Source organism: Crocodylus siamensis, chromosome 1 (assembly GCF_052110815.1).
Source record: "Crocodylus siamensis isolate JL-2025a chromosome 1, ASM5211081v1, whole genome shotgun sequence".
Taxonomy (NCBI): Eukaryota; Metazoa; Chordata; order Crocodylia; family Crocodylidae; genus Crocodylus; species Crocodylus siamensis.
The window spans coordinates 139,745,688-139,768,143 of record NC_143395.1 but is presented as its reverse complement, the minus strand read 5'-3'; the positions used below and the strand labels follow the sequence as shown (position 1 = coordinate 139,768,143).

At 41.7% G+C, this 22,456-nt stretch overlaps 1 protein-coding gene across 2 annotated transcripts in view; it reads right to left on the bottom strand.

The window, feature by feature from the left end:
- Positions 1-14,999: 14,999 nt before the first annotated feature.
- MAP3K21 (mitogen-activated protein kinase kinase kinase 21) overlaps positions 15,000-22,456 on the bottom strand; it is a 54,868-nt gene continuing 47,411 nt past the window's right edge. For both annotated transcript variants that reach the window (XM_090044250.1, XM_090044241.1), the window contains 4 exons: positions 21,998-22,148; positions 20,636-20,730; positions 19,078-19,860; positions 15,000-15,506 (listed from right to left, as the gene is read on the bottom strand). In XM_090044250.1, the coding sequence (XP_089900376.1) occupies positions 15,085-15,506; positions 19,078-19,860; positions 20,636-20,730; positions 21,998-22,148 (1,451 nt within the window). In that variant the 3' untranslated portion in view covers positions 15,000-15,084. The remainder of the gene's footprint in view (positions 15,507-19,077; positions 19,861-20,635; positions 20,731-21,997; positions 22,149-22,456) is intronic.

Genomic DNA, 22,456 nt, shown 5'->3' with positions numbered 1-22,456 from the left:
AACATTGGACTCAATCCTGATCCCACTGAAGTCAACAGGAGTTCAGACAAGAAGGAAAAAAAATCACCTATTTAGACCTCACTCCATCACTTCTGAGAGTTTTTTTCAGTTTGTGGAGAGTGAGAGAGACCTAGAACATCTAAATGAATTTGCTCAAAGCCACAACCTTTCCAGCTGAGAGACCCTGTCTCTAACATTCACTTACCTACTTACACTATTAGTATGTCTCTCTGTCACTACCTATTCTTACACCAAGTAGATAACAATTTCCTCCATTGGCAGCTAATTTAATTTCCAAATTAATAGGTAGTGATTAATAACTTAAAAAACAGCAACAATAATGTAGTAGGATACACCATGTAGGTACAGCACAAGATCTCCTGAAACTTATTTAGGTTTTTCAGAGTTAGACTGGAGTATGCAAGAGAGAACTTTCTTGCTTATTTTTCCACAGGAATGACTTGCGATAATTAGTCACACATGGTTCATGTGGAGGAAAATGTTCCCTTTCCTACTCAGGATAAGAGTCTCTTCCCCTTATCGTTTAAGCATCTCCTCACCTTACCTTGGTTCTTCCAATCGCTTTCAATTCATCTACAAGAGGCAAGCATTTTAGTAACACTTCAAGTTCATCTGATTCCATTATGCAATAATGGAGCCATGCTATAGCAAAAATGGCATACACTGGTGACATCTAGTGGACATAAGGAAGAAAAACACAAAGCCAACCACACTTTCCAAATTCTATTTATAAACATAATATTTGTCTGTCTTTCTACCCATTCTCTGTGCTCTGAAGGAATCATTTTAATTTACTTTTGCTAAAAAGCCTGAATGCATTCAGAATCATAGTAATACATATCGATTTATGCATAAGGAAAATGAAGTCACTGGAGTCAAGATACTATCCACACATGCTCACTTGTGGGTGAACCTGATGACCTTGGGTGTCAGGGTGCAGGAAAGCATAACTAAGGGCAGAGGGGGGGCAACTGGGGCAGCAGCCCTAATCACCAACTTGGGGTCAAGGGATATAAAAATAAAAGGTGCTGCTGGCAACTGAGATCTGCTGCTGTCCTGTGTGCTGCCAAAGCCCAGGGCACAAAGCTGTCCTGTTACGTCTCTGGGGGTATGACCAGGTGTTGGCAGCTGGGGTTTGATCCCAAAGCAGGGATTCTTTTAAGGATGTTGCACAGTATTAACGCTATTGTGTATGCTAACACCCACAGGATTCACAAGATAAACCCAGAGGGATGCATCACAAGATAAACCCCAGGGACAAATAGCAGCTGCACATTTTCCTGCCACTGCTACTTATTCCCAGGTATGCCCCTGCATGCATGCTGTGGCACCAGGCAAATTGCCCTAAGTGAGGTAGGAGAGGCTGGGGCCAGCACCTGGACTAGCCCTAGCAGTCTTGAGTCCTGGGGACCTACCGAGGCTGCAGTGGCAGCAATCTGGACACAACGAGCCTGGCCAGCAGCCAGAGCATGGCTCTGCCTGGCCAGGCCCCAGTTTGGGTGGTGCACACTGTTGCCAGATGAATCGCCCCACTTTTTTTGGCGTCTGTGTTTTTGTTAGTTTTTTGTTTTGTTGGTTTTTTTTTAAAAGATACCTGGATTTCCCAGTATCTAATTTTGCTCCTGCGTTACAAATATGCAGCAGAGCAAACAGATTAAACACGTGCTACATGCATTTTGTGGTGCCGCAAAAGGCTTTAAGGCACCACAAACTTCACATTCCTGTTTGTGGAAATACAGCAAGAGATGTCAAATAGGAATCCTTAGACACTGAGCTCTTGTGTTTTTTCTGAGTTCTTTGTAACAAAAGTATTGCTCTATTATTTTTCAAAATGTCAAAAAAGTGAAAGCTCATAGCTGGCATTTTCCAATAGGAGGTACAGGGGCTTGAGGCTAAATAGCTTGAGAACCAGAGTCACAGAGGGTCACAGGCCAGAGGGATCAGGAACAGAAAAGATGGAAAGCAAGGATCCCAATTAGAGGAAACCAGGAACAAAGAATCAAAGAGCGAGAAAACTAAGAACAAGAAATCATTAGCCTAAGGCTAGGCAGAGAAGTATTTGTCCCAATAGCCTGTTGGGCAATGAAAGAGCTGCTGGCTATAAGCAGGCAGCTGTGCCCATGCAAGCAACTGCAGCCAGCTGGGGGTTGATAGGCTACTGGCAACCAGGCCTATGCAAGTGAACAGGACTAGCTGGGGAAGTTTAGCCTGTCTGTTGCCCCAGCTCCTGACATCAGGTTTACCTGAGATGCTTTTGCTCTAGAAGTACCCATAGAGTAAATTCTAGCCCTGCCCCTTCTCATGTCCCATGCCAAGGGAACAAAGGCAGGGTTGCTAATCCAAGTTTGTTTTTGAGGGTTTTTTTACTGACAATCTGCACACTTTTTTCTAGACAATCAACTTTTTTTTTTAAACGCAGAAGGTAAAGAGTGTACAAAGTACCAAAATACAGAGACAACTTTCCCAACTACTTCACATCGTAATCTCCTGCCTGCCTATACACTCCAGAAACTGCTCCAGGCATCAGACACTTTCCCAAATAAAATTCCCTTCTCAGTACAAGGAGGGGGAAAGGTGGAGCTATCTCTGAGATAGCTGAGATGCAAAGGGTCTCCTGACTGCTCCTCCCCTTGCGGGGAGCAGCAGGTTTCTCTCCCCCATGTACTGCTCCTCCCCTTGCAGTAGATAGGAGAGAGAAACCCACTACTGTTGTGAATGGGCTGTAAGCAGCACCCTTTTGCTGCAGCTGCTTCTCCCTGACTTGTTGCAGCACCAAAAGGCCTGCTCTGCTTCAGCAGCAAACATCTTCTCCATGCGGAAAACTGTAGGGAAGCAGTGGAATGCACAGGGGGCACATCTAGGAGGCGGTAGGAGACAGGGTGGACAGGAGAACTTAGCACAGAACAGGGACACTCAAAGCCCTTCCACCCTGTGCATGGATATGCTCCCTTTGCCTTCACTTCCCCTCTGAGGGCAAAGTGAGGAGAAAAGCTTAGTCTTCTGCATGCAAGACCCAAAGAGTTTACAGAAACACTTGAAGGTCTCAGTGGGCAGCTGTGGGAGGAAGCAGGGTTGCCAGGCATCCATTGATTTTTACGACCATCTAAATATTTTGTTTAAAGACTTTTAACCATTTTTTTAAACAGGCTGTCCATAAATTCATGAATAGTTGGCAACCCTAGATAAAGGGCAGTCTTTACTTCCTGCTCCTTAGCTGTCTTTCAGTAGCAAAGTCCTGTCTAAATTTGACATCAGTGAAGAGGGGCAGGATGGCAGGAATCTAATGTGAAGAACTCAAGGGCTAAGGACATAAATTACACACAAACAAATATGAAGGATCAGAAACCAGTTAAAATCTGTAACACGATAGAACTTCAGCACACGTGAACTGCCTTCAAATGGCAAAAACTGGTTTAAGATAAACCTGGATGTATGTAATACCAGACTTAATTGAATGAGGTTAAATTGGTTTATTGAATTTCTGTCCCAGATCCCCTCCAGATTCAAATTAACTCACAGTCCCCCACTATCTCAGGATGCTCTGCACCTCCTCTGCAAAACCCCACTTCCAGGGTGGACAGACTAGCCTTGGCCCAAGCTGTCTACTCCAGCGGAGAATGGTGCTGTTCTACCATTCCTGGATTCTGGCCTGGGCCACTGTAGGCATGCGGCTGCATTTCTGGACTCAGAAGTAAATGTCTGTTCACTTACTTATTGGTTCAAACTATGCAGCTTAGACTAACCTGCAAAGTCTGAATTAATTTAGTCTTGGGCTTTTTGACCGTTTGTTCTTTGCTCAGTTTCTGTTAAGTAACTTCGTTTTCTTCTACTTCTAGTAGTGCCCACATATACTGTAGAGTTCCCAACCTGCTGAAGAGTGAAGCATGTCCTGAGGTCTTTGCTAATGGAATGTCTGTTCCTTTCTAGGGGGCTCTCCTTAATGACAGTCTGTACTGGTGGCAGTGTTGGGAGTCAACCTCTCTAAAGTTTCTAATGAATGGTACTTGAATTTGTGCTTATTAGGCAAGATGAAACAACCCTAACAAGCAGAGCATGGCTCTGGAATACGTGGGTCTTTTTGATCCTGCAGCAACTACTCAGAATCTCATTTTGAGGATTCATGTGTAGCTGTGTCCTAGCGTGCATACTTGCTTCATTACCAATGGCCATGAAATTCAAGCCTCCTTATAATCCTGTTGCATTGATTCTGCACCCTTATGGCAATGAATTCTACAGGTCAATGATTCTGGGTAAAGCTGTGCACAGTATTTCCTGTCTTAATTCGGTTGCCTTTGGTTTCCATCACATCTTGTCATTATCTATCCACTTTGCACTCTATTTTCCATCACTAGTGAGGCATTCAAAGTTTAACACATTCCTCAGGCCAGCACTTTTTGGCACATCCTGGTTTTGGCTAGAAAGCTGATGTTCATGAATGCTAGTAATGTAGCCTTGCTTGTCTCTATTCTGGTAAACAGATGCATAGGGCCCCATGACAGTTTGCAGAGTACTCCTGCTTCTGACAGCAGTAATAAACATCACATATGATGCGAGAACCAAATGAGGATGTGTGTGAATGGTTAAGCCTCTTTCCAGAATGCCTCTCTTTCTCTACTGGTACAAGGCTGCAAAAAGCTAGGAGAGCCCTCTGCAAGGTTTTGGGGAAGTTAGAGCTGAAGCCATCAAGTTCAAAACAAAATTATTTGTAAGCTTTCTTATTTAGAAACAGACAGTGTGGTCCAGGGATAGGAATCTTGAGGCCTGGTTTCTAAGCCATACTGTGATAGTGACTTGTAATATCACGCAAGTCACAACATCTCTTTCAGTCTCCTCATCTGCAAAGTAAGACTATTTACCTATTTTATTGAAGCACTTTTAATGAAGATGTTTAATGAACATCTCCCATGCTTGTTCTCATGGCTATTTCTAAAGTAGTTTAAAATTTGCTAGCAAGAAGCTTGCCATGCCTAGGAAACCCACACTTGTTACTTGTTGTTTCCTCTTTTCTGTACTTGTAAAAGCCTTCAAATTAAAACGCTATATATTTCCTTTCTCTGTGAAAAAACAGCAAATATATTTTTATACTATAACATTTACATGTAATGCATCACACACACATTGAATTGCTGTAAACGTTGACACAAATAGTAGTGCCTCTTGTAGTATGTGAATTGATGGATTATGCCCAAAGCAACGTTCCCTCCTTCTAACAACTGAGCTTGTCACAATGAGTACAGCTGTTAAACTTCACTAAGGAGAATGAATTAATCTTAAATTAATCTTTAACTCCCTGGGAAAATAATCACTGGCAAACCAAATTGGTTCTTCCCTCAGTTATTTACAATTTATTCTGAACACTATTTTAATGCAGCAAACATCTAATAATTGCATTCATTTGCTCCACTTAATGCTTTCATGTTTAGGAAGCATCATTTCTCTATTCACTTTTTATTATGTGACAATTTATTCATCTTAGCTTGGATTTGAATGGCAACATGTTGATGGAAGTGGTTTTTAGAAACCCAGTTATCTAACATACATTAATTAATAGGAGTTCCAGTTAGTAATGCCAAAGACTTTGGGCAGCTAAACCCTAAACCAGTAACACTTTGTTGCCTTGGAAATGTGAATAGAATTATTTCAAATTATTTTACAAGTACTGAGCCAGCCTCATAAGTTATCATGAAGGAGGGTTTAAAATACATAGGCATCACTTTGATCATCCCTGAAATATAGCCAGTTCTGGGATGGAAAGTAGACATCCAGTAAGCATATAATCAACACCAGCAACAGTATATATAGAACAGTGGTTCTCAACCTTCTTAGCTTTAAGGCAGCCCTCCATAACTTTTCTGGATTCAGTGGGACTTCATTTCAAAAACCAATTTGTTTCTTATAGAATTGATCTCTCACACCCTGCACCCTTCAAGGGTCTCATAGGATGACAGAGCACCCCTGAGAGCACAGCTGGGGATGGTGGTGCATGGTAGTGGCAGATGCTGCTCAGCACAGCAGATTGGGGAGCTTGAGGTGAGTCATCAGTAGGCCTGTGCAAAGCAGCAAGTATTTGCTTCAGATTTGGCCAATTCAGAGGGGCAGTGATTTGATTTGGAGATTCAAATCACTGTCCTGATTTGATCTGGCTGAATCGAATCTGAAGATTCAGTGCCACTTCGGAGATTCAGCCATAGACTAAACAGACAGCAGTGCTCGACCATGCTGGACACAGCTGCCTCCAGCTGGTAAATCTGTTGTGGTGGGTGGAGAGAAGGGGCATGGGGGGCCAGATCAACACCCGCACAATGAGGGAGGGATTAGGGCTGGGACAAGCTGCCCAGCTGGGGCAAAGGGGAGCAGGACTCAGGGAGGGGGGCACAGGATGCAGGTGCAGCAGCACTGGGAGTGGGGACTATGCCCTGCAGCTACTTGTCCAGCCAGGGCAGGGGGTGCAGTGCAGGTGTGGCTCGCTTCAGGTGGAAGGGGGAAAGTGGCAGCAGGGCATAGCTCTTGCTCCCAGTGCTGCTGTGCCCACATCCCATGCCCTCCTGCCCTGACTGGGCAAGCAGCAGCTGGGGCAGGAGGGCTCAGGATGCAGGTGCCGCAGCAGGGCATAGCTCCCACTCCCAGTGCTGCTGTACCCACATCCCGCCCCCTCCTCTCCCCCACCCTGAGCCACACCGCCCCCTCCCACCCTGGCTGGGCAGCTTGTCCCAGCCCCAATCCCTCCCTCACTGTGGGGACATTAATCTGTGCCCCTATGCCCCTTCCCTCCCCCCTCCACCCACCACAAGACTTACCAGCATGGTGCAGACTGCTGCCTGTTCAGTCTATGGCTGAAGCGGCGCCAAATCTTTTCCCAGTCAATTTGGAGGCTTTTGATTCAATTTGGACCTTTTAATTGGCCTCCTGATTCGATTTGTATTCAGAGATTTGGTTGTCGAATTGAGCCGGATCTCCTCTAAATCAAGGTGGCTACTGAAGCTTTGCACAGCTCTAGTTATCAGACCCCCTGAAGAAGGCAGCTGACTCTACAGGAGGCAGATAAGGGGGTGGAATCTATACAGGCTATACACAATGGAACATATACAGGCTATGGACATCAATAAATGATTTTTGTTTAATCTAAAAAACCAAAGCGAAGCACTTTTAGGGACAAAGGCTGCTTGCAGACATTAAAATAAATAAATAAATAAAATGTGCTTTATTGGAAGCAGCGTGTTACTTCAACCTGGCTCTGCATCATCTCTATAGATCAGGTGCTTTAGTGGGGATTTTTTGGTGTTTTTATCTAATAGATGAACTAAATCAGCTATTATTGTGGCAGGGGAAACCCCCACAGGGTTTGGAAACACTGAGGGCAGACACCGGAGCTCCCGAAGAAGGGAGCAGGGACAGCCATGCCCCAGAAAACTTACCTCCTAGGCAGGCCGGAGTGGAGAAAGTTGTGTGAGCCATCATTTCGCTGGCTCTTCAAGAGGCTGTTCCTCAAGCTGGGCAGTGGTCAGCTGATGTTAGCTGGGGCCACTGCCACTGCAAAAGATTTAAAAACACCGCCAGATGGTGGGGAGGACCAGCTGGGAGAATGTCAGGCACACCGAGACCCAGCGTGCCAATAGCAACAGAACTAATGACTCTGCCCAGGGGCAGGGGAGTGAGGGCAGGAGCTGGATCCTGGCCGGGAAGTTTGCAAAGCCCAGCCCCAGAGCGTTAGGGGCTCTAGGACGGCGATTTTCCCTGAGAGAGTCAACCAGCTTTATATACCCTCCCGCCGGCACTTAAGGCCTTAGGGTCAACCTGGGAACCTGGGCAGTCAGGCTGATTGCCCAAGCCTGCACCATGTATACAGTTGTGGAGGTGGATTCACCTCAGGGCTATGCCTGTGCCATAACCCTAAGTCAGGGATACGGCATGAAGACTGACGTGGCTGGCAAGTGGAGGAAGTGTAGGGGAGGTGGAGTCCTGAGAACAACCAATGGCAATCCCATAAGTATCCCATCTTTGGGTCTGGGGGAGGGAAACATCACTGAACCCCCTCTTTACAATTCCATCAAGCTGTGGCAGGTGAGTCAGGGACCCAGACCACAGAGCAGGAACAGACTCACAGCACTAACTGGGGTGCCAAAATTAGATAATAGCACCAAAAAAAATTAGATAATAGCACCAAAAAAAATCCCCATTAAAGTGCCCAATCTATACAGATGTTGGGGGACCCAGGTTCAACTAACATGCTGCCTCTTCCAGGCATGCAACTGGGCTCAGCAAATGAATTTGCAATTTGAAGTGAAAAGCCATTTTGGGGTTTTTTTTGTTTTTAAACATCTGCAAGCAGCTGAAGTGACTGAAGTGACCGTTAATGGAAAGTCATTGTTTCACAAAATAAAAAAAAAAAATAGAAGAAAGTATTGGTTCTGACATTTCTTTTCATTCCCCATTTGAGTGACAACTAGACCTTTAGAAATTATTTTTTGTGAAAAGAAAAACTCAGCTTAGAACAGTCATTGGTCCATTGGTATTGTCCGACACATGGAAAATCCAGATGCAGGTTCTAAATTTGGCACAGCAAAACTTTCCACATCTCTGGAGCATCCTAGCCACTGAGTGGCTGGTTACTTTGGACTGGCTCTGTGTATGGACTTCAAAAACCTTCCTGGTGAAAATGATGCTGAAATAGTTCTGTAGAAAGTTTAGTTGAGTTTGCATTTTTCAACAACAAAAAAACCCATTCCATCAACTAATTCCTTAACATCTCTGTTCCTAATACCAGCCACAATGCAATGCTTCATTAACTTAGGAAGGTATACCCATTAATCATCAGTAGCTTCTTCTGCAGTACCAAGGTAGTTTAGAGGTTCTCATTCATGTAGCAACACAATCTAATGCTGGTAAGAGGACCTGCTGCACAAAATCAATTGAAGGTTGCTTATTTTCAAAGGGCAAAGATCAGTATCTAGTCTGTATGAAATCCTTATAGAATAGTAGCTTTGAATTACCTAGATGTTTGACTTAAGAGAAAGAACTCTATCTATAACTTCAGAGCAGTATTTCTGAGATTTTGTAGGTCATGTACCCCATTTTGAGACTTTTGTACTGCTAGAATCCAATGTTATGGATAATAAAAGTAACCCTTTATAAATCACAACCATTCAATGTCTCCAGCAACCATGAGTGACTATAGAACTGTTTTTCTTAATTTTGGTGTTTCTTCCCTTTTCTCTGTTTATATTTGTTTTCTCCCCTTCTGCTCTCCCAATCTTTCCTCTCTTGTACCTTCCAAAAGATGGCTGCATACCCTCAGAGATGCTTGTTCCTGTTTATAGAAATTTAGCTATTTGTTGCACTTCTGCTACACTGGCCATGGAACCCCCCTCTCTCCTTTAAGTCTCCATCAAAGGCTTTCCAAAGTAATATAGTCACAAACAATAGGAACCATGATGCTTGCTTTTTCTTACTGAGATCTTCAGTTCCAACTTCATTCCTGTGGAGTGGCTCAAATACTATATTTACTTGAAATCAAGACAAGTTCCTCTTCCCCCCTTCCCCCCCAGCACAGGGAAAAGAGCTTTTTGTCTTGGATTTGAATGCAAGGTAAGGTGGCAGGTGGCTGCCACCCATGACACCACCCGCTCTCTACCACCTCTGCCCCCCTGCACTGCCTTGCCCCTACCACCAGCCACCCACCATCAGTACTTATCCTGTTGCAGGTGTGGCTCCAGCACCAGCTTCAAGCATGCAACACATAGTGGTTTTGCTCCCTGCCCCTGCCAGGTAGCAGCAGTTGCAGCGGCAGCAACTCTGTCCCCAGGGACAGGACAAGGTCAAAGCCCAGGCCAGGGCTGAAGCTACTACCGCCACTGCTGCTTGGCTGGGTCCCAGCTATAGCTACCATGTTGCTCTATGCCCCAGGCTACAACTAGAGCCACAACAGATGGTAAGCACAGGCCCAAAGGTGGGGGGGAAGGAAGGAAAGGGGAGATGAAGCGGGGCTATCTGGCCTCATTGCAGTAGTGAGGAGGGCAAAGTTTAAGATGATCTTCCAATAATTAGATTCTAAACATGGAAAAAATTACCATTTATAGAATCTAATTATGGAAGGATTGTCTTAAATTCCAATTCAAAGTAGATTTGGATTCAGGTAAATATGGCACTCAGCAAAAGGATACAAGATATAATAATAATAAGTCCTTCTCCCACCAGCTGTGATTAGGGTTCTCTCACCTTATATTCCACAGGCATGTCATATCCTGCATTACCTTAGACACAGGGGTCAATATGTGAAAGGGGCTGCAGCTAAGACTGAGAAAAGGCAACAGGGCAAACAGATTGTAAAAGCCAATTACAGCTCCTGCTACTGGGTCATGATCTCATTGTGACCCAGAGGCTGGTACAACAAGATGTCCACCTAATTTCTTTTCCTTTCTTGTTATCTGGTTTCACCATCTTCAACAAGAAATGTCAAAATACTGCTGTACATGAGCAGTATATAGAACAGGAATAAGAAAAAGTAATCAGGAACTGCTAAAGTGTAGAGACCTATGATTCAAATACAGGAAAGTAACAGTTAGCTGTGATGGAGTTGAGAGGAAAGACAAAAATTTAGCAACATATGCTGTAAGAGTTAAGATTAAAACAACAGCTGCCACTGTTGAACAATAACTTCTTAAGAACATAATTATGGACCTGACTCAAAACCCCCTAGTTTGAAATCCAGATCTAAATTTTACAATTTATACCTATCATTACACATTTGGGAATTATTTATGCAAGAGAATCTGTACTGTAGTAAGATGGTTAAGACTTTTCAGTCATATTTTAAATCATACATACTTTGTTTGCTGGAAACTTCTGGTTCAAAAGGAAGTGGAGGCAACTTCTGTGCACTAAATTTCCATGACAGAGTTTAGAACTGTTACCATTTCCCTTAACTAGTAAACACATGGAGAAAGCTACTTACTCCAGAAAAAATGGTTTATAAATAAAATACTAAATTAGTAGTTAGGACAGATAAAGTGTTTTAGAGTAATGCATAGTAGCTCTTAGCCCTTTCTTGCAGATAGAAAGCTAAAGAATTCCCCCCTGCTCCAATCCCTTTCCCCCCACAAATAAGCAGCAGAGTTGGGTCTTTAACCTAGGTCTCCTGACCATGCCAAGATGAGATGGTTACTTCTGAACTCACTTTATCAAGCCATGCAGAAAAACAAGTAAACAAGTTATTTTAAAAGCTGCTACTCACTATACATAGTTAAACTTGTCACTAAGAGAGAAAAGGAGTTGATCTGATCAGGATTAAATTTTCCAAAAAGTGTTTAATCCCTACTGACTTTCGACAATTTACGAGGCTCATAACCACCTTGTAAATTGTATTCCAAAAAGAGATCTTTCTGACTCAATACAAACAACCTGAAACAAGAGAGACTCTCTTATTAAAAAAGGATAATATGCTCATAACCACATTAAAAGGACTAGAAACCTCTACTTATGCTGCAGCTGACACAGGGTTAAGTCTACACATTAGGAGCATTAGTGGAAGTAAGTAGTCCATTGGATTTCTAATGCTATCAATATTTAGATCAGGCTCATCAGCTCTCACTCTATACTGCTCCCTTTTACTGGCCCAAGTGGCTTCACTGAATGAGTATTCATTCAAAGAAAGATTTGCAGGTTTGGGTAAACAGCTATGAAGTTTAAATTACCCTTATTTATTAATATGGAGGACAGAGACTACATACCTACCATTGCAAGAGCATTGGGATCTACAGGGGGAAAAACACAACAAAAACAGAAACTCAACAACCAAATTTATCTTACATATGTGAAAGAGCAGACTACCACTACTTGCATTTTACTTGTGCATAGAGGCTCAAAACAAAACAACAGCAAAACCAACAACCCTTCTCCCCTTACCCCCTGCCACCTACAGTAATCTAGGTAACATTAAATTAGGAGGCAGGATAGATCTGCACTGTTTAGAGTGACCAAAGTACATAGATAGGGAGGTTGATCAATTAAACTTTTGTGAATTGAAGCTCACTTCATATTACTCGCTTTACTATATAGACAGCTGCATCCTTACATTCTGACGGATTAGGAAAGGATGTTCAGTTCTTGTTTACAAAACTTTTATACAGGAAGTTAAGATACAAAAATAATAAAGACCATCCTCCTCTCCCCCCTCCCCTAGAAGTTCCAAAACATGGTGCAACCGGCTACAGCAAACGTAACAAAAAAAATCAGCCACTGGGTTTTGTAAACAATATGTCAAGTGGTTTCTTAGCCTTTACAATTTAAGCATCTCAAAATAGATGCTAATATAATCCATATAAATGTACTGTTTTATCTGGTCACTTATATTTAAATAGTTGCATCTTTTACTTAATAAAAGGTAATAAAGCAACACACATGGAGGATTACTTTTTTTTAAAAACCTTACAAGGTAAGATACATGTGGTGACTTTAAAGATAGAATGCGAAAACATGGTAAAATTTTATTTCAATCCTTTCATATGAATGAGGACTGACCTAGAAGAATTATACCATAGAGACTCCATTAGAAGAAAAAAAAAGTTTTGTAAATGGCTTGCATATGTTTTCCCTTGGGGATGCAACATTAGAGTATATAATACCTAATAGAAGTACACTGTGCTGGTTGGCCCATAGTATGCCAATCATTTCTAAAGCAGAACTCCTCACTAAAAATCAAACGGAGAATTTTGCTAAACACAGATGATATCGTGTCATTATGACAGAAGAAAAGCACAGCACACAAAAATATTTTTGTGCTGTCGCTGTTGATTACAGAAGGAGCTAGGTTGCAAAATTTAGCATTCACAATGAAGGAAAAATGTACTATGCACACAAGTAAGTTTACAAGACAAGACTACAGAACCTGAGGTTTTCTTGTAGAAAGCTAAATAGAACAACTTCCCCTAGGAGTTGAACAATCCAATCAACTGTTTCTCTCAATATTATAGATTGAGTCTATCCTGAAACAGTTTAAGAATATATTGTATTTCAATACCTAATTTTCAGCCCCCAAATTAACAACATGCTGCTACCCTATATTTAAGATTTGATCCATGTTTTTCATAGTGAGCCAAACATGTAATTATGTACACTTTGAAAGTGATTCATTACATTTTAAATGTAAAACAGATTTAATTTACTTTTAAGGTTTAAATCTATGTTCAAGTATATAACTTGATGTTGTAATTAAGTTTTAAAAATGTGTAGTATTCATACTGATATTGAACTTCAATGTTTTAGTTTTAAATTACTGTATTTGTTGTTTAAATCCTTCTTCAGTAACCTGCTTCAGACAGATTACATTAGAAAGATTTGAAAAGTACAGTAATTTAATAACCTACTATACAGTCCTTCTTGGCTGCAAAAAGTGTAAGTTAATGTACCTAAGTATGTTTAAAGAATATTACAATTTAAGAAATATTTTTCTTTTAATTTCCACTTTGAATATTGTGAGCTTTTTTGACCAGTTACCTCCTCCCGTCTGCATGATTCACTGTTTTTATTGCTCACCGTAAACATAAGCAATGTAGCGCATCATAATTTTAGATCAGAGAATTGCTTCCCCAGCCTTTGGCTTTAATGCTGAAGTTTCATTGCTTCTGCTAAACAATAACATAAAATCCCAGACTTAAGGGGTGAGAGAGACAAATCATTTAAACAAGAGTGTCATGCTGGGAAATGAAATTTTGCAACTGTGTTATTTTATTTCTGCATCGGACACATGACCCAAAGTCTGCCAAGATACTAGGGATTATTAGTTTAAAGCTTAGAATTAAAGAAAACACTTCTTAACTTTTAACAATGCTTTTGCATAGCATGTTCGTAAGACTGTGAACATTGCATACTTTCTTTGGCATTTACTGAAAGCTGTTTTTAAATTAATCACTGTGTTAGCTCTGCAGGTAAAGTGCACCTTCCTCCACAACATTAAAAAACAAAAACAAAACCTGACTCTGTTGGGGATTGCTGAGTTAGAAACCAAGTGTTATCAGGTTTTTGTCTTTTCACACCTCAACATGAAAAGCAGGGCTGTCACTGGGAAACTGAAGGCCACAATGATTTTTCTTATAAAGCCTAATATTTAATACAAGTGTTTACAATTGTGCTAGGAACAAATGCAATTAAATGCATTTTTTTATCTTAATTAAGAAAAAAATAAATAAAAGTTTCTCCCACATAAAGGGGCAGTACCTGAGTGCTAGGTATTATTTTACGGAAGGGAAAAAAAAAAATCAGGAATATTCTTTTCAGTGCAAACCTTGTAATCTTTAAGAAAGTCTGATTACAAATATCTAAATTCAAATGTATTTTTTTTTAACTTAAGTGGAATGTTGCCTCACAAAGTATGTCTAATGCCTTTAACCAAGTTGCAGCCTTTCAATTAACCCTCTCAAAGTTAAAAGTTGTGCCTAAAACTTAAGTGTTTACAAAAACAGCATAATTTCTTAGACAGTGGCTGGATCAACTGCCCTCAACCATTGTATCCATCAATAATATGAAGGCCAAAAAACGTTCTGAATTCAGTTGCTGGTATTGGTTACCTCCATGATATAAAATTGATGCCAAAATGTAATTTGCTACTAGACTGGCATCAAAAAACTCTATAGTATGCAAGGAGATTTTTGCATGCATATCCTCTGCTTGCAGGAGTACTCTTTTTGAAATTGGAAAGAATTCCTCTGCATGCTAATGAGTTCTTTAATGCACATGTTAGACTTCAGCAGAGAAAGTGTGCCTGATATTTTTGAGGGAAAGGAATACAATTAATTTAGATAGTCAATGTGTGTTTAGATATGCATCCAGAATAGTTTTACAACACTGTGCTTTTGAAATTATTAGCTGGCATTTTAAGAAAACTGCAAAATAGGCACCTTATTACATACTTTAGAAATTGCTCCTCATTACAAAACTTCTGGTACTAATGGCCGCATTGCTTCAGAAAACAGCAGCATGAAACATCAGATGGACAAGAACTTTTAATTTTTGTTCTCCTTAAAAAAAAGAAAAACAAAAAAACCCACAATACTTTAAACCGCAAAGCACTCAAGATAGAAATTCTCTCTCCAGTTCATATATAGATGGCCGACTAGTCTTGCTCTTCATCCTGCATAAAGGCACTGTGCAGTCTCTGTTCTGACCTTCCACATCAACATCAAGTAAGGAGGGCATATGGCCTTTAGTTCTCTTCTCAGAATCTGGTAAAAAGTTAACATGCGGGCCTAAATCACCCTCTAAATAATCTGCCTCTGCAGAGTTTGGTTTTATAATCTGTGGAAGCAACTGCCAAGAATCTATTTTGCTTCTCAGAGAAGAAGGTCGAGGTCTAGATATAATATTGATGTTTGTTTGTTTTTGTGGTGACATATCACTTGGTATACTTCTTTGTGGAGATGGAGAAGGAAGGATTCCAAAAACTGGGAGAGTAGACAACTTGGAGACTCCATTAGCTGAAGGTATTCCATTAGCTAGATCAAAGGGAAGACAAGACAATGTTAGATGATCACTTGTAACTTTATCTTTCCTCAAATTTGTAAAGAGGACAAGCAAAGAAAGCAAGTGTTAATGGTTGAACTTTATCTCCATTAAAATTTATAAAAACTTAGTAGGAATTAATGATGTCCCATAAATATTCAGCACCATCAGATACAATCTGGCTCAGATAGTCAAACCTCATACAGAAATAATTCCTTTGAGTCAATATTATTCTCGTGCTGGAAACGCAGAGTTACTGACTGAGGAAGAGAAGTAGGCTGTCATCCCAGTAACTGGATGCATGCCATTACTGGAACAAAGTGGGCAAAATTTGATTATCTTTTCAAATCATTTTGTTTAAGCAAGGCATAAACACACAGTGACAGGGGGCTGTCCCCAGCCAAGCTCAACATTGGCCTGCCCACCTGTCAAGGGCAGTCTGCCCTCACTTGTTTGCCACGCCTTGAGGTCACAAAATAGATGAAAATGCAGGAAGCTGCCCATTATAAGCCCTGATGCCAAGGGCAAAACACACAGCTCCGACCACCTATTTACCATCTCATGCCTTGCAGATGGCACCCAAACTGCTGGCAACTCTGGCCTGTTGCTTGGCCAAACTCTGCCCTTTGCCAAGCCTCAATCACACTGCCCCTCACTGGGCCTCACCCATTCTGTCCTACTCTGCACATCCCTTTGGGTTCCATCCCGGGGTCTACTCTTTGGGCTTCATCACTCAGACATTTCAGCCAGCCTACCTGCAAGGCTCGCTGTAGACTCTCACTGCCTGCCTCCAGCCTCCCCGCCCCCGAGACATGGCCACAAGTGCGGGCTCTGTTGGGCACGGCCGCCGCAGCTGGAGCCAGCTAAAAGTGGTGCAGGGGAGGGGAGGGATGAGGACTTGTGAGTGGAGGGGGGGATGGGGGGCGGAAAAAAGAGGCAGCCCTGCTCCCCACCACCAGCTGCGCTCAAGCCAATCCTGCCAGGGGACGGGCGGGGATGGGCTATGCTGTTCTAAAGACTGCATAGCCTACACTCTTGTATAGCCTGCATCCATCAAGTTTGTAAAAATGTGTATAGCCCACAGGCTATATGCGTGAAAATACAGTACTTCAGTCTTTCAGCCCACCCACAGGCCCTACTCTACATGGTCTCCAGCTTTCTGTCCCACAACAGGCCAAACTCAGCCTCTAGTCCCTCTGGGCCACTACACTGCCCCTCACTAGGCTCCTGGGCCTTACACCCCTTTGGCATCAGGCCCCATTCAGTGGACCTTGACCTCTGCCTCAGGCCTTGTTCTATGGGCCTGTGCCCTATGCTTTTCTGCCAGGGTATGCTCCCCTAACCTTTCTCTTCCATGGGATACCCACAAGGCAATCGGGGGCTGAGGCTCCATAGCGCCCTATCTTTGTGTTTTACTGGGGAGGCACAGGTGTGGCATTTCCTGGAGTCTACCCCATCACAGCATCCAACCCCAGCAGGGTGCAGTTTCAGGTCTTACCCATGACCAGAAGAAACCTCTTCCATCCCAATAGTTCCTACTCTGACCTCCAGGTGTTTCAGGAGGTGCTGTACTCAGGTTGGGCTATGCTGCTCCACTGGCCCCTGCCTCAGCTCCTAGGGCCAGATCTTATACCCTGGCTGCCCAGCCCTCATCCAATGGAGGAGCTCCCCTCGCAGTCATGTAACCACCTAATTGGGCCTAACTGCATCTGTCAGCTGCTCCACAGCCCATTCAAGCCCCTTTAAGTGGTCCTCCCACACGCACATTCAGAGAAAAAGAACAGTTTGAGGAATTCAAAAATAAATTATGCGTCTGAAGAATACTGCATTGCACTGTGGAGCAATACTATTCATAACAAGAGCTCTGGGTATGTTACCCAGAACAAAATAATTCTAGTATCATAAATAACTACCCATTTCTCTCTGCTACTAGTAGATTTGAGGATAAGATTTAAGCTTCTATTTGTCTTAGAAGTTGGGCAGTCCTGAACTAAAAATCAGAGGGGACCAGCAGGCACTGGGGAAGTCCCTGTTCCCCCCAAGCACTACCAGGAGTGACCAGGAATAACAGTCACAAGCTGGCAGAGGGTAGATTTAGGTTAGATATCAGGAGGCGCTACTTCATGGTCAGGGTGGCTAGGATCTGGAATCAACTTCCCAGAGAAGTGGTGCAGGCTCCTACCCTGGGGGTCTTTAAGAGGAGGCTAGAAGAACACCTTTCTGGGGTCGTTTGACCCCAGTACTCTTTCTTGCCATGGCAGGGGATTGGACTTGATGATCTGCTCACCTAGGTCCCTTCCGACCCTAGAAACTATAAACTGTTAAGTTCCAAAGGGCCACATGCCCCATTGCACTCTCCCCCACCACCCCAAGTGCAGTCCCAATTTCATCTCCCCCTGCCAGTGGCCCAGATTCCATCACCTGCTCCCTCTTACTGCCCCACAGTCCAGACTCACCCTCAGCTGTGTTGTACTGCCCAATCCCCTGGGCTAGAGGCAGTAACCAGCAGCTGGAGAAAGGAGGGGAGGGCCTGGAGACTCTGACTGCTGTTAGAGCCAGGTGAGAGTTGAAGGGTGTAACCAAACCCTTTGCAAGCCACATGCAGTCTACAGGCCACTAGTTGGACAGCCCTGGTTTAACTGTTAAACATCCAGCATGTGACTGGACTCCCAGAAAGCAGTCACTAAAGTGCCACCCTGTCCTAACTAATTCAAAGGCATGAATTTTCCTATGCAACAGCCTATTTTGTGGACTTCAAGATTGCTCAAATCTGTTTTTCTATAACTCAATAAATGAATAGTAGTCATAGGGCACCAACCAGCCTCAACTGACCAATTGTCAAGCTATTTTAAAACTATGTTTAGGATTTCTTTCTGCCACCTGAAGCCCAAATACTACAACATTTGCAGAAACAGCAATGCCAGCTACTATGCTTGGTAGTTTTGTTTCAAGACCCAAAGTATGAAGAGACTCCTTAATACAGGACCAGTTTTGATGATTTCATTGGCAATACTGTTCTAATGCATGCTGTTCACAGCAGGTTCCAGAAGACTTCCATCGAAGCAGCCTGAAACATTAAGTGAACCTGTATTGCTGTTTATTAGCAACATTTTTACTGGACTTCAAGGGCACTCATACACAAGCGCAAAGTCTGCTCCGATGTGCTGGAATTCCAGTGCATTGGAGCAGACTAAATTAATCGAGTCTGCTGGAGCGTGGCAATTGCTGCCACCTGTGCCTTGTGTATCACTGTCTCCATGCTTAAAAATGGTGGTGGAGGTGCTTTATCTAAAGGTCAAAGTAACTTTAGTTCAAGCACCCCCACTGCCATTTTTAAGTGCAGGGATGCTGATACACAAGGCACAACAGTGATTTAATTAGAGCAGCTCTCCTTCCCCCAACCCACCCCAGTTGGGGCACATATACAAGTGCCCCAACTGACCACCTCTCCTTTAACAACTTGTTATTATTTATCAGTAACTTTCAGAAACTGATGAACTGCAGTTCCATAGGATTTTCATTTCTACAGTAAAAACTCCTTTTTTGATATTTTGTATTACTTACTTGTAGTCTGGCAAGCATTTCCTTCTGACAAAGTTCGTCGGTGACCCAACACCCTCAGTTTTGAGGAAGAAACATTTGGCACATTTTCAGATTGCTTAAGAGGATGAATAGGAGATGGATTCTTTAACATTGCAGTATCAGTGTCAAGAACCAGCTTTACCCTTTGTTCCTTCTTACTTGCAGGAATTTCAGATGAAAAGCCAGCAGTGGGAATGGTTGGGTTACAATCACTGGGCATAATGCTTACAAAAGCATCTTCACTGTCAGACTGAAGCAAGCATTTTGTGGAAATGGAAGAGACAGAGAGAAGGTTCACAGTATTTGCAGAAGGATTTAGGGATGGAATATTTGTTTCCTCCTTTTTGGACTGCAATCGTATAGGACTTGCACTCCTGCGAAACTTTGAAGCACGCTGAAATATTCCATCCCGTTTCTTCTTTTCCTCTTTGAGCATGAGTTCATCTGGAACCTGCGATCTGTTCAGCTCTCTAATGTCCAAGCCCAAAGCTACAGATGCAAGGAGAACCGCACATCCATACAACACAGAGTCAGTTTTTTTTTTCTGTGATGTTCTATTAAGACTGTTTGTAGGAGTCATTTGTGGAGTACTATTTGCAGAACTAGTAGAGGTTCCTTCTTCAAAGCTTTCATGATCTACAGCACTCTCTCCCTGATCATCCTTCCAAAGAGGTAGATTAATATATGCCTGATTCGGCAACTTAATTGGCTTTGGTCTTTTACAGTCCAAATCTTCAGGGAAAAGTCTCTGATCTGTACAAACACCTATAACGAAGTATTAATACTTTAGTACTCAAAATAAAATGCAATTTCCTCTACCTTGCTCCCTATATGTACCTCGAGATTTTTTATATTTGTTATTTTTGCTGTGAGTGCAGTCTGCCTCATTTATGTATTTTACAGGCTCAAAGAAGCAAACCCTGTATGGAGCTGAGACGTGGACAGTGTACAGGAGATACCTCAAGCCATTGGAGAAATACCATCAACACTGCCTGAAGAAGATTCTTTCCAGGTGCTGGGGATGATGACCAAGCAGCAATTGTTCTCATTAATATTTTAATCCTAACTCTATATTTCTGGTCTTTTAGATATTATTTAATAGCTATTATATTGTTTTGCAGGTAGATTCCTCTGCCCCTACCAACCCTGAAGTACTGCTTAACTGATTTAGCTCTTTTTCAGAAGAGTTACTCTATTTTAATAATACAAAGAGCCTTGGCCTACATGGCAGCATGTAGGTCCTCAAATGTACATTCTTTAAAGAAAATTAGCAAATTTACAATAAAATTTGTTTTAGTCTTAAGTATCGAGAAAATAATTAAAAAAAATACAAAGAAAATGTAAATGAACCAGACAAAGATTACTTAAAAAAAACTCTAGTCTTCACAAAACTGAGATGTCAGCACAGTGTTTAAATGTATATACCAAAGCAGTTTAAGTTCTATTTTTGCTTCAGGTAAAGAGTATGCATAAATCTTTTCAGAAGTGGAGCGCTAAAATAATTAGGGCAACTTCTACCTTAACACAAATAAACACCTACCTTCATCTGCAAATAGTGAAGCTAATGGAACTCCTTTCTGATTTTTCATTAAAATTGTTGACCAAGGATTGCTGCCGTCAGAGAGAGGTCTTATTCTAAAATAAGAATGATTCTTTTTGACACAGTCCAGACCAGCATATTTATATAAAACGTTTATTAGGAACTACCACAGGCTAAAATGAATAAATGTTTTGCAAATTAGACATTTACTGTACACTGCATGCAACATTAAAACCTTCATAATTTAAAGGATCTTAAAACAGATTAAGTGGGTTGATATGGGGTTATAAAATGCATTATAACATCTTTACAGGAGACCTATGCAAAAACAAGTCAAGAAGCGTACAAAAGGGAAGCTGCATTTAGCAGTTACGATTGTATACTGAGATATGCTTTCAAATCATAAATGTCCATTTTAACTGATAAAGATTTAAAAATTGGATAATAATTTACTTTCCCAGAAAAAAAGTAAAACGGGTCTAAAAGTAACAAGTAGAAATATTATCAGTAAAATCTCTGAGGTTTTACTGGTCTCAAATGAAATTATTTAAAAGCACACTGCTTTTCAAAATCAGGAAAAAAAATTTCTGCAGCACATGAATAATGTAGAATTCATGGCTGAAGCTAGTAATATACAACATAAATTTGAGTCTTTTCTTCTCCACGATAGACTGTTTTAGCATGAACTACCATTATACTTATGTATGTTAAGAATGACATGGGGGAAATAATATTACATTTCAGAAAACTCAGAGAGCTTTCTGAGGTCAGAATAAATTTTCCTGAATGCAGTACACAATTATCCAGGTAATTTTAGGATTCTTTTAAAAGTTTTCCTTGGTATGAATCTCATTTATGGTATGTATTCATGCTTCACACAGGCAAAATAATCGTCTTTTAACTAACAGTGTCCACTGGGGCCAAGCTTGAGCCCTCCGTGCTTTCAACTTGTAACACCCAATGGTATAAGAGACAGGAATGCTGACTTTCTTTTGCTTCCCTCGTTAAATTCAGAATCTCAGGAAAATACTCAAAAGGAGTAGGGATGGAAGGTCTCAGAGAAGACCAAGTTCATGAGAGGATGCCACCTGTGAGGACAGCTAATAGTTCTCAGATGAATAAACAAGAAGAGTTTGAGAAGTCCTAGCTACAACTGGCTAGCTAATGGCTGCAGAAAACTGCCTTCTCAACTTGGATATTTGATCTGTGCAAGAGACAAGAATTCATGTGGATGATATATTTTATTGGACTAACTAACTGCATGACTGGAATAGACACAGCCAAGCCTTCCGGTATCACAGCACCCTTCCTCTCATACTTAATCTAGTCACAAAAAACCAGTTTTCAACATAGTAGTCATACCTCTCCTTACAATCTGCACACTCTTTTGTTTGAACAGAGCTTGGCCCCCATGTACAACCTTTCTTTTTAAAATTTCTCTTCACATCTTCAAATTCCTCTTGGTGAAAAGCTGCGCTTCTTCCCCAAGTTTTATTGCTGTCATCTGAGGTTACTAGAGATGGAGAAGTAGATTAGCAATCATTAATGGTCCTTGCAAAATCAGAGAGATATTTAGATTTTGGCAGAACAGACTTCTCCACTCTAACAACATTTACCCCACAGCAAATAAAGGTGCAATTGAAAGATTGAGATGCATTTTTTCCATAGAAAAGCCCATACATATACTGCAACAATTCAAAAGATAAGCAAGCAAGGAATAATTTGTAAACGGGAAAGGAAGGTGCAAAATTAACAAAAAAGTAGGAAGGATTCTTTTTCATGCTTATGACTCAAAATCTGACATTGAAAAGTAATGTGGTA